Raw genomic sequence first — 12099 nt, 5'->3', positions numbered from 1 at the left:
TCACCTCTTATATAAATTTTTCAGGTTTATTTTTTAGGTGAATGAAAGTTGAAAAATTTTAGAAAAAAAATGTAACACGTATAAATAGAGACAGTTTCATGGATTTTAAAACCATTTTATCGTGTTTTATTCCCATTTAATTTTCTCCGTATATAAAAAAAAGCACCCTTTATAGTTGGACTTTTCCCTCAAACATTTGTGACAATTGTCTATTATGAAAAATTAAAAATTACGAAAACATGCTTTAAAGTCAACAAATAAACTGGTAACAACAAGCAAAAAAGTAAGAAGTGGAGAAAAATTCGCAGGATTAAGAATTAAGCTGCCAAAAAAATGCGCTCTAAAAAGGATTTTTTACAACTTTTTATTTCTGAGGATTTGATATCGAATAACGGCGCTGAACGCAAACGCAATAAAAAGGCAGGAATTTAATTTCAAGAGGCGTTGGTTTTCGTTAACAAAAACAAAAACAAAATTCAAGCAACAACAAAAGTAAACAAAGCCATAAACAGCGCAGCGGATAGAAGCCCTTAAAATTTATGTGTATTGAATAAGAACCGCACATCAACATCTATTGTGGCTCAATGATGGTAAGAAGGGAGTGGAACAGAACATAGCAGATAAAGCGTAATAGGAGTAGCTGGTAATAAGAGAAACTTTTTTATGAGTAGTGACAACAACAGGAAGACGTGAGTTTGCCGCTCATATACTCGCTTACACTCGCATGTACGAACGTGTTTTTGTTGTGCTAATGTTACTTGCCACATACGAGTACAACCGGCCCCTTTAATGAAAATAACTAAAGTAGACGAAATTAACAATATGCAGTTCTTGTCAAATATTTAAATAACTTGGCACGGTGGTACTTATCGTTCAGTCAAACACAAAATACAAGGCGAAATGTTTGTAGTGTTTATTTTTGCGGATTTAGCATCTCAATGCTTCCTGGGGCCGTATTCTGTAACTCGATTCGAAAGTTGATTCAATTGGAATTATTATATCGACCCGAATTTGTGTAAGCATTCTTTAAAATTTTCAGAACGAGTTATTCTTCCTCTTCTTGATTGGCGCGATAACCGCTTACGCGAATTTGGCAAGTTTAGCAAAGCTCGCCAGTTGTTTCTTTCTCGCGCTAACCGCCGTCAGTTGGGAACACCAAGTGACACCAAGTTCCTCTCCACCTGCTCTTTCCAACGCAAAAGAGGCCTTTTTCTTCCTCTGCTACCACCAGCTGGTACTGCATCGAATACATTCGGACGACATGACCTAGCCAACGAAGCCCCTGGATCTTTATTCGCTGCGCTATGTCTATGTCGCCGTAAAGCTCATACAGCTCATTGTTCCATGACTTATGATACTCGCCGTCAGATAGAGTTATTAGTTTTGCGAAAGTTTACCTCCCTGTTGTCAGAGTATTCGAATGTTAAACGTCAAAATATAATTTTACAAAACAAATTGAAGAAATTAATGAGGAAAGAAGTCCGAGAAGGGCCATTAGGGATAAGTGAAATATTACGAAGTTATCGCAGAAAAGATAAATACATACTGAGTATAAATTTGTTAATGTTTATGCATTTGAACATTTAGCTTCGCACAAAGTTTTCGGCTTTCCAAGGAAGCCTTGCATTGTGAGTTGAGAAGCTCACGAGCTATTCACATTTATAAAATCTACCGCAGGATCTCAAACAGTAAAACTTAATCGTCTTCTTCTTTCCCAGCATTACAACGCGGGGTGCGTCAAAGCTGCCTTCACAATGCTCGTCCAAAACGGGCGATCTTGAGCTTTTGCTTCGTAGTTACGAATTCCCAAATCGTTGAGATCGTTTTCCACTGCTTCTATCTATCAATTCCTCGGTTAGCTCCGTAGTTAGCTACTCTCAAGTACTTTATGCACCCTTTTACTAAAAAAAAGAAGAAATTTAAATGTTAAAAAGTGGGATACGACTCCATAAATTCCACCATAATTCCAAATTGGTTTTGTTTTGTACACCGGGTTTTGCTTGGCCTAACCCTATTGACAAATACTCCATGTTCAAACTTCTTATATTTAATAACAAATTTGTTTCTGTTTGTTATTTCTACTATACCAACAACAATGTTTTGTCCGTTTGATTATCAAAGCAAAGTATTGGCAAAGTACAAAACAAAGAATGAGTACGCCTTGTTTCATTCTGGGCTGAGAGCCATGAGAGCCATGAGATCGCATGAGATCGCATGAGTTTTATATAAAAATTCGAGTAACATTTCTCTTTTTTTGAGAAACTATTCGAATATATATGTAATTGAAAAAGCGAAAATAAAATTGCCTAGTACAAAAATTCCGCATTCTAGTATAGGGTTTTTCAGTAAGAGCGCTTCAACTTTTGAACTTTTTTGAATAAAACACAAACGGTTTGACTTTTTTAACTAATTTTTTTTTTATTATCGAGTTTGAACATATACATTTAAGTATGAAATTCGATTTCTTTTGCATGACCACCGCGTGCACGTTTTACGAAGTCCAATCGTTGAACCCAATTTTCGACCACTCTTTTGCATAAATCGGCCGAAATTCCAGCAATTTCGCGTTCAATATTGGCTCTGAGCTCACAAATCGCCACCGGCTTGTTACTGTAGATCAATGACTTCACATAACCCTAAAACGGGACGGCTTGTTAAATGGACCGTAAAATGGCCGTAATGCTTTTAAAGTAACAGCAACAGAACGATTATTTTCATAAAAAATTTGCACGATTTGCAATCGTTGCTCAAGTGTGTAGCGTTCCATGATGAAATGTATACTAATGAAGTTTACAAATAGCAAGCGAAAAATAAAAAATATTGCGTCGTTCGCCCTCCCTATCGGAAAAAAGTTGAAGCGCACCTATTGAACAACCCTATACATTGATTTTCAGATCGAGAAACAGGTACAAGGCCCCCAGGTTTCATTGTAGCCTACTCTGGCATAATTCACGTTACTACATATAAAGCAGATGCGAACACGCATCGAAATGCAATGCGATGTCCTTGAGTAGTTTAATTCAATTCATAAAAAGACGTTTAGTAAAATATTTAGCAATCATGTGAAATCAAACGTGTCCAAGCGGGTAGTACTTAATCATGTCTCATGAAATACCGGTTTATGCTACCAGTATATCTCACACATATGAATATCCTAGGTCTTACACTTCATGTAAGGCTTCAATGTTTTATCTTGCAACAACAACTGTTGGTATTTTTCCCAAAAATGTATTTCTCTGCAAACTTTTGGAAGGACGTTTTGATTGCTTATTTCCTTACTGTCTGTGCTGGTACGTATACCTAATCGTTGAAATCACCTGTTCCATGTTGTCTTTATATGTTGTTGGTTGATTTTGAATATGCGCAAAAAATTCAAATACCCATAAATTTAGATTTTTAAGAGCTAAATTGCCACCTTCAGAGTAAAGCCTTGTCTGATCTATTTTTCCATCATAAATTAAAATCGCGCCACCCTTGCCTAGTGTGCTTTGGGGGACTCGTCGAACATCCTAGATACCCACTTCGGGCCAAGACAAATGAAAACTATGTTATAAAAATATATTCTGTTAGTGGCTATCCAATTCACACAATACAGAATGCCAATCTCCGAATGCTCGCTAGAACCTTATAGGCGATATTTAGAAGACTAATCCCACGGTAATTGGCACAGATTGCAGGTTCGCCCTTCTTATGGATTGGGCAGAGCACACTTAAATTCCAATCGGCAGGCATGCTTTCATCCGACCATATTTTGCCTAGAAGCTGGTGCATGCACTTTACCAGCTTCTCGCTGCCATGTTTGAATAGCTCAGCGCCCGCGGCTGTATTATTATTTAGCTGCGTTATCGATATTCTCGCCTCATTTGCGCATTTGAAAACTGTGAATGGCCACCAATGCCAAACATATCGAGAAGCATGTCAAGTATTGGGTTTGCTGGAGAACGATTCTCATTGGGATTTAACACTTGCGGATTCAGTTGTTTTATCAAATGCGTACCAAACACGAACGCAGTTCGCAATTATCGTCACGCCGTGTTTCCCTTCACAACCAATTCAGTTATGGAACAAATACAAAGACGGCATACTTATGTGAAGATATCTTGCATCGCTTGCGCATTCGAACGAATAATCCCCACATGCAAATAACCGATGAAATCTACAATGAAGGATTGATTCTGATTGAGGATCAATGCTTGACTATTGCAAACAAACTACTGATTGAAGTAGGAATAATTGCGCTAAATCGATCGATGCATTCAACCAAGAATTAAATCGAGAGCTGCAATACAATGTTGATACATTGTAGGAATTCGTTCGAAATAATGTGCCGTTACTGAATGAACAGCAAAAACAAGTATACGAAACATTAATGCAAACGGTGGACAATAATACTGGTGGTCTATTCTTCCTGGATGCACCTGGAGGAACAGGGAAAACATTTGTCATTTCATTGATTTTGGCCATTATTCGATGAAGGTGTGACATAGCTTTGGCGTTAGCATCATCTGGAATTGCGGCGACTCTTCTAGATGGCGGTCGTACTGCACATTCTGCGCTTAAGTTGCCACTCAATTTAAACACAATTGATACTCCAACATGCAATATTTTCCGATCCAGTGCAATGGGAAAATTGTTGATGCAATGCAAGCTCATTGTTTGGGATGGCACATAAGAAATCACTTGAAGCACTTAACTTCACACTGCAGGATCTTCGGCGAAATAAAAACATCTTTGGCGGCTTGATGATATTGTTGGCAGGCGATTTCAGGCATACGTTGCCAGTAATTCCCCGGGGAACGCCTGCAGATGAATTGAATGCTTGCCTGAAGGCATCACCTTTGTTGAATAACGTAAAAACATTATCGCTAACCACTAATATAAGAGTTCAACTTCACAATGATCAAAGTGCTGCACAATTTTCCAAACAATTGTTAGCTGTTGGAAATGGGAAAGACCCAGTTGATGCGACATCTGGATTAATTACTCTTACCAACGACTTTTGCCGATTTGTAGACCTTCAATTAGCTCTTATTGAAAATGCTTTTCCAAGCATTAGTGAGAATTATCAGAATTATGCTTAGTTAAGTCAACGAGCAATTCTCGCCGCAAAGAATAATGATGTACATACACGCACTGAATTTCACCATTCAATCAAAAATCGATGGCGATTTGGTGACATACAAATCCGTTGATTCCATAACAAATCCCGATGATGTAGTAAATTATCCAACGGAGTTTTTGAACTCTCTGGAGTTACCAGGATTTCCACCACATAACTTGCAACTCAAAGTTGGTTCAGTTATTATGATATTGCGTAATTTGAATCCACCGCGACTTTGCAACGGTACTCGACTTGCAGTGAAAAGACTTATGACGAATTTGATTGAGGCAACCATTATTAACGGAAAGTACGCAGATGAAAATATATGATTCCTCGTATATCAATGATTCCGACTGATCTTCCGTTTGACTTCAAACGATTGCAATTTCCGGTTTGCCTTGCGTTCGCAATGACAATTAACAAGTCGCAAGGCCAATCGCTTAGTGTTTGCGGGATAAATTTAGAAAATCATTGTTTTTCCCATGGGCAGCTATACGTTGCATGTTCACGAGTTGGGAAACCATCCGCTTTGTTTGTGTTAACGTCAGACCAAAGAACAAAAAATGTGGTTTATCAAAGAGCACTTTAATGAAACGGATAATTTGCGGACACGTATAACGCTTCGATTCAGTATTTCCTTTGGATTCACTTTCATTTTTTACTTAGAGGAGTTCAACTAAATTACACTTAATTTTTGTAATCGAAATGAATTCATTACTGTTGTAAAATGAAATAAAATTTTTCCTTTTTTCAAATATAAAACAAAAAAAAAAAAGTTTTTTCATCTTTTAATCCCAAAACGAAATGTTACAAAAAACAAAGCCATCTGGTGGCGAAACGGAGTTCGCCGGGTTTGCTAGTATTTTTATATAAATCTTTTAGGTGCACAATAAATAAATCAAAATTCTGAAAAGTCATTTACTGTGCATGCCGAAGTCGTAGAAAAGAGAAAAATATTTTGTTTGAACGGCGCGCGGAGCAATGGCACCCACAATTTCTAAGTTAAAATGAACAAGAATTTTATTTTCGGTTAAGTATATATGTACATACATACATACATATGCAAATAGTTATAAAAGTTCAAACTGTCTAAAAATTTTTGAGAAACACGGGCCCAACGGTCTCGGTGATCTTGCATCGGGCTCAAATGGAATGCACCAAAAGCCAAATAGAAGTATTTATACATTTTTCTCACCTTAATTCTTTGAGTAGTAATACACACTCATCACTTAAGGCCCATTTTAATTTTTGAAAAGAAATGGAAGATAAAAATATTATTTCATTGATGGCATTGGAAACTTCCAACGCTAAAACTCTTTAGTTTTAGTTCTTATTCTAAATTAGTGCTTATTAGGAAAAAAAGGAAGCTAACATTTTTTCCACACTGGCTTACTGAAAACCGTTACGGTTATACACGTACAACGCTGAATATTCAGGTCACCACTAAAAATGTTCAACACAATCCATAGCTAGTCTAGTATTTACGGGCAAATATTAGATATTTTTATTAAATGTACTGAGTACCTTTTGCAATCGAACTCTTCTCGCTAGTCACTCAGGTGCCAGTGAGAACGCAGTTAGAGTACCAACTTGCTTTCCTTTCAAGAAGTTTTAGTTTCACATTATATGAATTATGATGTAGTGGTTTGGCAATACTTGTACATTGGAGCTGGAAAAACGATTCGGCGAAGTAAAGTTCCATAGAACCATTGCTATAGCTACAGCTTTGGGCCCTAGATTCAAATGTACTCACTTCACAGACTCCGTTCCTTATTCGGTCTTGTGATTGGAAAAAACACAAAAAAAAAAAAATACTGACGATTTTTCGAGATATATGACGCTATCAATTTCGGTTTTAAAGAGAAACCCGCTAGAAGAATGGGAAGACCTTGAAGGCACATTTGCAACTCTTTATAAAATAGCAAAGATACCAGTAAGTATCGATTACTTTTCTCTGATACTTTTAACGTGTGGCGATATCGGAACAGTACTATCCACGGTGTGATGCGAATGCAATATCAGCGTTACAAAAAAACATATCACAAATTTTGTTATCATTTTACAACTTCAAAGGAATGTGCGATATTCGGTCGTAAGCCGAACTAGTTTACATGAAACCGTTTCGTTTCAAAAATTAGATTCACTACACATACAAGAGGTCAAGGAACAGCCGAGACCGTAGATTAATCGAAATCGAAGTAGGCCCAGCGGTGAACAAGGTCATGGTGAAATTATTTTTAGGATGCCATTTATTGAGATCGACTACATTGAAGAGGGTGCAGAGATGTAAAAAATCATGAAATACCTCCTTATCCAGCAGATTCTGTTGATATGAAGGTTTGGGTTGGTGGTAAGAAATTTGGGTCAAATGAAGAAGTCAACGTTGAAAGAAGTACCATATTTTGAAGTCCATTAGTAGTCGATTTATTTGGAGAGTTCAAATTGAATGTTGGACGAAGTATGTTGAAGAATACTATCATACTTTTTATTTTGCGAATAGATTGGGGAGCTGTTGGTGGTGGAGGTGCTGTCTGATTGACACAGCCCAGACCCAATTAGCACAAAAATGTCATTTTGATACACCACTTGTAAAACCGCTGCTTTTTATTAGTCGAACCATCTTGATTTAACTACGAATCTGCGTCTGTCTATTTTCTTTTCTGCAATTTCTTTCAAGTTAACTATTGAGAATTCGCTCAGCATTCTATGCCGTAGAGTACCCAGAGCTGGGCACTCACACAGGTACTGAAATACTGTTTCTTTAGATGCTTCTTGATGGCAACTTCTGTATGTATCGTTGTACAACCACCCCATCTTCTCCCTATGGTCTCCCAAAGTTAAGTGGCCGGTTATTGTTGACGCAATTTTGAATGTGTCTGCTCATGGCTTTCTTGACAACTCGTCAGTTCTGGATTTGTTGAAATTGGGCTACGTTTGTTTAGTAATTTTGCTGGTATCCTTGTTAGTCCATCTGCAAACGGTCTGCTTCTGAAATAGCGAGAAGATCTGCTTTTTGCACACTCCTTGGGGACAGCCTATTTATACTGCTTTGGATTCGTTATAGGATGCTCCACGTCTTGCCAGTTCATCAGCTTTTTCATTTCCTTCTATGTTCCTAGGCCAGGTGTGCGCTAATACATTAAATTCTTCTTTGCATTATCTGACGATTTTTGAATTGGTTATAGGTGACTTTAACGCTAAAATAGCTGCTTGACTATCAGAAAAAATACCTACTTCCGATAGTTGAGCAGATTGTACTTTACTTCAGTCTCGAGCGGACTTATCGAACCTCCCTTATGTGCTTATTTTTTCATTTGACTATTGTAATTAAATCGAGCTTTTAACAGCATTGCACCTTATAGTTATTTATTTTTTGTGATAGTATTGAAGATTCGCCTACGTAAACAATTTTAATTTGATCTCCTTAGAATGCCTTCTCTAATGAACAAATATGCGAGTGTAAGTGAAATATCTATGTAATTATGAGTACCGAATGTTAGAGTGTTGTAAACTCACCAGTGCATTAGCTTTGCCGGTGTGATCATCGACCCACAGCAATACCAGATCGGCATTGGCCATGCGCGCACTCTTCCGCGCAAACCCGATTCCAATAAAGCCGCGCGTATTGGCGGTGGCACGAAAGTATATCTCCTTCGATGTGGACCCTTTCAGCCACCACTCCAGCCAGTAAAGGCCATTGGCATCCATCATTTCGATGCGACGCCAATTGGTGTGATGAATGCCCGTCATCGGAACGGTGCTGGACGCTGTGCTGGTGGTGCTGTTGCTGCTGCTGGCGGCATGTGTAGCTGCGCCTGGGGCTGTGGAATTTGTCGCAACGCCGCCGTGCTGCTGGTGGTGATGATGGCGTTGGTGCGCATGTGTGTGCTCATGCAGTGCAGTTGCTAGGGGCAGCGTCGTCAGATACATGGACACTGTGATGATGATTATTAATAAGCGATTGTTTGTGCTTGAGAAGTTGGCAAGTGCCCTGCATAACCGGTGTCGCTCTAGGCAGTGGGACATTTTGAACTATTCACTAGCACTTTAGAGACTGGTAATACGAAAACACAATCGGAAAACCGCAATACACTGGATTTTAATGAAATGACCAGAAATTTATTTTTATAAAGCAGTTGCATTCACTGCCAGACATAAAAACACACACACAACTCTTCACACAATTTCGTAGAACTTAAATACAGAAACTCATAAATCGCCAAGTATTGGTGAAGTTAAAAATCAGCTTCTTATTGGACTTTATGCAAAATATTTTTTAATATGCAAACACTGATATTTTTCCAATTGGATTTATTTTTTTGAATTTCACTGCACTTCACATAGTTATAATTATTTTTGTTGTTGGAATTGCTTAAACTATTATTAGACTCGCATTGAATTTCTTTATACAGCTGCTGTTGCTTTCGTATGCCGTTATGTAAGAATGCATGTACGTGAATATGCACTTTTAAAACACATACAGTTAAATTATCTAAAGAAATCGAAAAATAGCAGCTGCCGCTATTCTGCTGCCACCATTCCCACAGGCAGAAAACCGCTCAATCGTTTTGTTATTGGAATACCTTTGCTTTGTGTTATTTATATATATATATACATATATATATGTATGCATGTGGGTTTTGTTATTTATTTTACTCGAGTTTTATGTAGTTTTTGCACTCGCGCATGCGTCACTCATTCACTCACTTGCGCATTCGAACAGTAGGCGGCTGCGATGCGCACGACATGGCCTCCGAAACGAATCTCACAGATGCGGCGAATGTTTAAGTAGCAGCACGAGTTGTTCACTCTAGTTGTTGTTGTGCTAACTCCTGCAAACATTTGTGGCTTCACCAAAGGATGCGGCACTTCACTTATATACATACATACAAACTTATATGTATATGGTTAAGTATGATTGAAATGATTTCGGGATCTTAAATATTCATATCCACAAAATTTGTTTAAATATTTATTTTATACTGTCTTATAACATTCCAATAAAGAGGATATTTTCATAATAGTCCGTTAGCTTTTATAACAACGCATTCGCTCGCTCGTCCGTTCTAAGTTTCGCGTAGCTCTACACGGCGCGCATATCCCTTCGCAACTGCGGTTGCGCGCCTTTGTCAGAACGTGTTCGACCTGAACGCGTCAGTAAAACAAACGTCGCCGCTTCCTTCGCTCCCTTCTGGCAGCAACCACATCCATACACATACATATGTACATGTACCCGTACATCGGCAGCTACTCGATCATCTGCCTGGCAGCAGGCCTCGCTGCCAAGCACGTTAACGACCAAGCCAGATAGTCAGTGAGGCAGTTGTTTAGGCAGTTCGGCTCAGCAGAGCCCAGTAATGCATGTCTGTTGTGCTAAATTTATTCCCAATGTGTTTGGTAGTTTTGTTGCTATCGATATGTATATACATATATAAATATACATGCACACATACAAACATACGTACTTATATTGTCCATAACATTGAAATGACTTGGTGAGTTCTTCGGTAGGTGAGCAAATGGAAAAGTGAGTGTGGTACAGGTACATGTAGATACGTATGTGTGTATGTATGTGTGTATGTATGTATGTATGTATGTATGTGCATATGGATGAGTGTATGTCTATGTGCTCACTTCCATTTAAACATACCTACATACATATTTACAAAACTATGTATGTTTATATGTAATTTGGTAGTGCCGGTGGTGCATTTATTTATTTATTTTTGAAATTCATTGCATGTTCACATTACATTTTGCCTCTATACCCCTACTACCTATATATTATACATACATATATACATACTTCTATTGTGCTCTTGCTGACGTTGCGCAGCTTATCATCGGTGGCGCGCCTGTGCCATGCGCATATAAAAAGTGTTATGTGAGATAGTTTCACGTGCGCTTACGCCGGGCTGCTCAGCGAACAGAACGCGAGGCTCGTGTTGTTGCTTGGCTTCATTTAAGTGCCAAATTGTTGTTAGTGTTGTATTTTTTATAAATGCATGTACCTTGGCTGCATTTATGCAGTTCGATTTGCCCTAACTTCTACCTACCGATTTGCAGATTTTGCTGGTTGAGGCCCTCATAACTATTTGTATTTATTTGTATTTTGTAGTTTATATTGTTGTTTTTTTCTTCATTGTACACTTTCGTATTCTTTCAAGTGCACTCGCTCGTTTTTCTCTCTTTTGTCGTTTTGTCGTGCAGGTTTTGTAGTTTTGCAGTTCCAGGATGCCGTGGTAGAGAAGAGGAATTCAATCCTTCGCATTGGAGTTGCCTGCATTGGCAGCTGTCGAAGGCAATGTGTTAGTATTTTTTTAATATTCATCATTTTAAAAATTTTGTAGTGCATTAGCTGATCACAATGAATATTCAAAAGGAAGGGTGGAAACTTTACATACTTACGCACATTCAAATATGCACACAAATATATTTATTTATTAGAATCATTGTTGGAGGAGGAAAAAATTGAAGGGCATCGAGTTGCTCGCTTAGTGTTTTCGTTTTTCGGTTGCAGTTTCGACATTCTACCATTATTTTCAATACCACCAAGAAGGCTTGCACTGCAGTAGGAGTTGCCCCGTTTGAATGTCACGAACAACATAAAAAGATAATTCGCAAAGTTTCTCCACGAAAAGTTGCCCTGAATGAAGGTGGTCTAAGAAAATTAGTCATCACAAACCAGCAATAAAAATCGAGAGCATCAGCAAGAGTATCCAGAATGCTAACGAACGCAAAATTTGCAACAAAAATTGGTAAAATTAGATAGAAAAGCACTAATCAGCTCATTTACCGAAAACATTCCGGAAAGTTTAGCAAACGTAAAGGTTTTTCAAAAGTGATGCCTAGATGTCAATAGTGAGTAATTTTTTGTCATCTTTGACATTTGCTAAGTATACAGATGCACAATTTTACACGATAAAACAAAGCGTTATGAGAAGGACAGCTCGGCGCGACACCTAAAAATATTGATATTTTTTGCCTTGTTGGCTTTA

At 38.1% G+C, this 12099-nt stretch overlaps 1 protein-coding gene across 1 annotated transcript in view; it reads right to left on the bottom strand.

The window, feature by feature from the left end:
• The window catches only part of LOC129245236 (MOXD1 homolog 1), a 98197-nt gene extending 88039 nt beyond the window's left edge, over nt 1–10158 (bottom strand). Inside the window, exon 1 of the mRNA XM_054883279.1 lies at nt 8618–10158. Coding sequence (XP_054739254.1) covers nt 8618–9127 — 510 coding nt within the window. The 5' untranslated portion in view covers nt 9128–10158. The remainder of the gene's footprint in view (nt 1–8617) is intronic.
• Between the last annotated feature and the right edge of the window lie 1941 nt (nt 10159–12099).

The sequence above is a fragment of the Anastrepha obliqua genome, chromosome 4 (assembly GCF_027943255.1).
Source record: "Anastrepha obliqua isolate idAnaObli1 chromosome 4, idAnaObli1_1.0, whole genome shotgun sequence".
Lineage (NCBI taxonomy): Eukaryota > Metazoa > Arthropoda > Insecta > Diptera > Tephritidae > Anastrepha > Anastrepha obliqua.
This window is presented reverse-complemented; position numbering and strand designations above follow the sequence as displayed.